A 5,695-nucleotide genomic window follows, 5' to 3' on the forward strand; every position below is an offset into this window, starting at 1 on the left:
TCGTCAAACATACATACAACTTATTTTTATATATATAGATCAAATTATAAGATTATCAAATAATAACTAAATAACTTAGATAATTAAATTGAAATAATTACTAATGATTAAATAAACTTGAATAAGTAAATTAAAATAATTCATAATAGTTAAATAATTGAATTAAATAATTATTAATAAGTTGATAACTTTATTTAATAAGTGAAACTTTAACTTAAATTTTATCGGTCTTAAGAAACGAACTGGGAATAAGACTTCAAATCCCTCGCAATGAATGAAAGCCTGGGTTGGTCAAAATTTGTGCATACCAAGTTATTCCTATTTCGACATTATTTTGAACATTACTCCTATTTTACTGATTAACTTGAATGATGACCGGTTATTGTCATGTGACTCATTAGGGTCTTTTCAAATATTATATTTACATTTCTGTAAATATAATAATAGAAAAATCTATCTTTACATTTCTTTTTGTTTGTTGTTTTCGTAATTCAAGGCTATTTTTAGAAATTGACATTTTAAGAATATATTGTTTTTTTTTATGCTGTAGATTTGGGTTGGTATATATGAATTGAAATTAGAGTTACATATCGTCACTCACGCCTTTAAGATTTGACAGTGGGGGTACTAAAATGTCAAAATGGGTATTTTTCTAAATCTATGGGACAAGAGGTTATATTCTAAAATTGTATTTATTGATTAATTAATAATTTGTTTTTTTTTAATTTGTTATTTAAATTATTAACTATGTTAATTACTTGATTATGCATATTAGCATTATTTATAACATTATATTTATTGAATAATATTACATAATAATGTTAATTATTATATATATATATTTATATTAATTTTTCGAAATCTAGGGGGTAAGAGGCTATATTCTAAAATCTTTTATATTCGAACGCTTTTATCTGATAATTCCAAAAAAAAAATTCTTGAATCTTAAGGAAATCAAGGATTGGGGGAGGGGGTATAACGGAAACGAATAAAAAAGTAGATCAGATAGTACAAGTATCTTAACCCTCGCCTCTCAAGAGGAACTAAGATTAGCAACTCTTGCTTATAAGTCATTCTTTGTAATAGAGGAAAAACCCCGAAAAATGAAAACTTGAAGCCCGATAAAGCCTCGACTATAAGAGATTAAACTTAATCCAGTTCAGTGCAACTGGTGCTGGCCATTTTTTTTTCAGAAATTAAAAATAATATTTTATTTTGATTTTGTAAACAACTTAACGGTCTCTCTGAAAAGTTCTCGATGACGTTGGTTGTCTTTTTTTCGGAAACGTAATTGAGTTTGTTAGATAGTCAGTTTTAATACTCTTTTTAAACATTATTATTGTAGAGTAACCAGTGGTGGTTCTGGCCGTTCTTGCGCCCGGGCAAAATCTTGTCTAGTGCCCTTTCCTCCCTTGTCTCCCGCAAAATTTTTTAGGTCAATTTTTGACAAAATTTTAAGTTATTAATTAATTGATAATTTGTTTTTTAATTTATTTTTATTTCAGTTATTAATTAATCATTTATTGATTATTTTCATTTATTAACTGCGCATTCGACTTTATTTCAATAAAAATTTAATTTCAAAAATAACAAAATGATTATCACCGTTAGGTTGTTTTATTTGAAATTTCCGTCCCTAAAATTTCTGCCCCCAGGGCAATTGTCTCCCCTGTCCCTCCCTAAAACTGTCTCTTGACAGTAAGCTATTCTGAATTATTTCATACTTCCAAGGGGATTTTAAATACAAAAAAAAATTTGCTTACATTCAAAATATATCAAGTTGGGCCCAAGCTTGCTTTGAGTTCTAACTAATAATTCAATTTTTGCTAGGCTATTGTAGAGTGACCAAGCTTAAATTGATTCAGTTCAGTTCAGTTCATTCGGGTTTATTAAAAAAAATTATAACAGTCATAACATACTTAATCTCTCATCTCTATGCAAAAACTGCATGCTGAGTCCCATATCACCTCAAAAATAAATACGCACTATGGCTCTCCCTCCACTTCTCGATACAACCATGGCCCCTACCAAAAAAAATATCCTTACAAGTCCCCACCTCTTCATCCAGGAGCAAACCACTCCAACCCCCACAAAAAACTCAATAATAGCTAAAATCACTTTTCTAATTAGATTCATTATTCAAATTAAACTAATTCAAAACAAGATAATTTTTTATTCTCTTTTTGAAAGAACCAAGGGAGCTCCTACCTCTCAGTTCAAGCGGTAGGGTATTGTAAGCCTTAGCACAGACGATGTCAGGCGAAAAATCCGACCTCACTGTTGGCGTATTTCGAATATGGATCTGTGCAGATAGTCTTGTAATTGGAAGACGCAGTTCGGATACCAAACGGAATAGATTCCTAAAAGGTGGTGGAAGCAAGCCGGAGAGGAATCTGAAAGCAAAAACCAAGCAGGAAAGCTCAAACAGCGATTTCAGCGAGAGATAATCTTCTGTGTGTTTGATGATCTTCAAGGCATTCTTGTGGATGGAATCCAGTTTTTTCAGATGGGATTTGAATGTCGATTGCCATACCATTGCGCAATACTGTAAGTGGGGTCTAATGAGTGCATTGTAGAGAAGGGTAAGGGTTTTACGTGGGAATGTTTGCTTCAGTTTCTTCATGATACCCAGATTCCTTGAAAGCTTTAATTCTACAGCATGGATGTGAGGAAGGAAAGAAAGGTTTTCATCTACTATTACTCCTAAATATTTTGCACATCCATTTACTGGTCGTTGAACCTTTCCACGAGACGTCACAATTCCTGTTATTTCTGGGTGAAGGGTTCCTACCCTAGAAAATAGTAGGATGCAAGATTTTTCTGCATTGATGACAAGTTTGTTGGCATCCATCCATAGATAGGTCTCTTCTATGATGTTTTCAAGCTTCCGCTGGAGTGAAGGCATATCAAGTCCGCAGCAGGTAATTGTAGTGTCGTCAGCGAATGCTATAAGTCCATCTTGCTCGTTAGTAATGTCCTCAGATGTTTGATCAAAGCATAGGTTACAGCATTTTTGGTCGTCATGATTCGGATTAAGGATACGAGTTAGGTCATTTACATGGACTAAAAACAAAAGAGGACCGAGGATTGATCCTTGGGGCACACCAAATTTCACAGTAGTGTCGTTTCTTGGGTCGTCACCAATGTAGATGCACCTATTTTGAAGGTAAGATTCAAACCATTGAAGGGCTATCCCTCTCACTCCAATATGTTGCAACTTTCCCAGTAAGATTGTATGATCCATGCTGTCAAATGCTTTCTTGATGTCAATCAATATAGCAGCTGGCAGAAGACCTGAGTCAAGTGCTCTGTTGATGAATAAGCTTAGGGATGCCAGAGCGTCTTTCGTTGAATGACCAGATCTGAAGCCGAACTGAAGACTATCAAAAAATCCTTTTTTTTTCGAGAAACTGGTAAAGTAGTCTTTGTAAGGTTTTTCAAAACTTTTGGAAAAACAGATAACATGAATATGGGTCGGAAATTTGATGGATCGTCATGAGGGCCATCTTTATGCAGAGGGATTATTCTTGCTTTTTTTAGTATTGAAGGAAAAACACCACTTCTTAGAGACAGGTTTATCAAATAAGTTAATGGCTCTAGGATAGAAGGGAGGACTGCTTTCAGGGCTTTCGTGTGTATCCGGTCAAATCCAGATGCTGATGTGCCTTTCAAGGTCTTCACAAGTAGCACTACTTCAGTTGATGTCACAGGAATTATTGCCATTGATTTGGTGCATGCTGAGCCAAGGTAATGCTTGTAGGGTTTTTGGGGACTTTTCGCAGAATTAGATGTAATTCCTCCTATCCTTGCGAAAAATATACTGAGTTCTTTTGCAACCTGAGTGGGTTCCGTAACAGCCTCCCCGTTGACAAAAAGTCTGGAAGGCAATTCTGCTTTCTTATCATTTGGTCGCAAAACCGAATTAATGACCCTCCAGACTTTTCGTCCATCCTTCCCACTTTCAGATATTTTATTATTCACATAAATTCTTTTTGCTTTCCTCAGAACTGTATGAAGGCATTTCTTATACGTCTCATATCTCTCTAGGTTTTCTCGGCTTGGGTGGTTTCTGTAATTTGCCCATAACTTATTTTTCTTATTTATGCATATGAGTAAGCTTTCGGTAACCCATGGACATATTGGGGTATTTTTTCTTCCACGGTTTCTTGGTTTCTCTTTAAAACAGCATGCTTTATATGCAGCTACAAACGCATTGTGGAAAACTTCAAAACCTTCGTTCACATCCTCATTTGCTAGGACAGTGTCCCAAGAAATTTTTTTTAACTCATCATTTAACAGTTTAAGATTCTCCTCTTTAATATTAATTACTTGTAGACCCTGGTTAGTTCTTACGAGTGGAGTTGGTATCCTCGCCGTGTTGAAGACAGTGTGTATAGGAAAATGATCAGATATGTCACTGGTGATGACTGATACCTTCGCCGGACATAATGTAGAAAAAATGTTGTCAATCAGTGAGTGTGTACTTTCTGTTACTCTGGTTGGAATTGTAATTGAAGGGTAAAGATTAGACCCTGACATAATAGTGAGAAGATACACTGAGCTATTTCTTAGAGGAAAGGCTAGATTAATGTTAAAATCACCCATGATGATCACATCTTGGTTCTTGTTTCCTATCAGCTGTAAAATCTGAGTTAGTATATCCGTAAAAGCAGAAACAGAACCAGAGGGTGAGCGATATATTTCTCCAATCAATATCTTTTTCTTAGAAGGCCCATATAGCTCAAAGAAAAGTGATTCAAAAACGCCTTCAACATTCCGGCTCAGTTGATTGTTAATATGCACAGCATATTCATTCCTCGCATAAATAGCCAATCCTCCTCTGCGAGCTTCTTTTCTATGTAGAAAATTTGATTTATAGCCTGGGATATCTAGGAGGCTATCCGTTTGTCCTGTAAGGAATGTCTCACATAATCCAATTATGTTGGGTTGCAGTTGGTGGCACATTGAAGTTATTTCCATAAACGACGAACATAATCCTTGACAGTTAAGTTGAAGCACAGAAAACTGAGATTCAGAGTGCCCCTTGGTTAAATCTATTAAATCAACATATTTACTTCTAGGATAATTACTTTCACTAAATAACGGCAAATCATCTTCATTACTTATTTTTTCATCAAAAATTTTCTCTAAATCCAAAAAAGAATTCTCTAACTTTTTTAACCGGTTATAATCTTTTGGCAATGACGAAGTGATTAGCCCCCGGGATGAAGAATAGGAACTCATTACTTACCTAATAATTTCCAGGGGACAAGGCCATATCTTGGAGTGAAGCAAAAGCCATGAGAAATACACACACCCGTAGGAACTTTTTTTGAACTCTGAAAGAGAAAAACAAAACAAAGAAAATGGATTAACATGGATAAAAAATAGCACTGAAATACACATTTTAGACAGAAAAATGTAAGCAAGCGGCAATCAACTTGTAATGACAACTACATATGAAGGAGAAAAAAATAAAAAATATATAGAAAAATTAAGGAATGTTCAAGAACTTAATCAACATCCGACCGTGGCAAGGATGGGGGAAAATCAACATGGAAATCTAATCAATTGGCAATCAACTTATACTGACAAAACTTATGAATGAAAGGAACACACACAATTATGACTCTGAGTCTAATTCCTCAGGTTGGATAGTTGGCACTTTAACTGGGTCAAAGCATTCATCTAGATA

The 5,695-nt window shown here is 34.6% G+C and overlaps 1 protein-coding gene across 1 annotated transcript; it reads right to left on the minus strand.

Annotated features, from left to right (window-relative positions):
• Window positions 1-3,324: 3,324 nt before the first annotated feature.
• On the minus strand, window positions 3,325-5,244 carry LOC136033336 (uncharacterized). The gene has a single exon (XM_065714129.1). It carries the CDS (start codon window positions 5,242-5,244, stop codon window positions 3,325-3,327), a length of 1,920 nt encoding a protein of 639 aa, XP_065570201.1.
• Between the last annotated feature and the right edge of the window lie 451 nt (window positions 5,245-5,695).

The sequence above is a fragment of the Artemia franciscana genome, chromosome 11 (assembly GCF_032884065.1).
Source record: "Artemia franciscana chromosome 11, ASM3288406v1, whole genome shotgun sequence".
NCBI lineage: Eukaryota > Metazoa > Arthropoda > Branchiopoda > Anostraca > Artemiidae > Artemia > Artemia franciscana.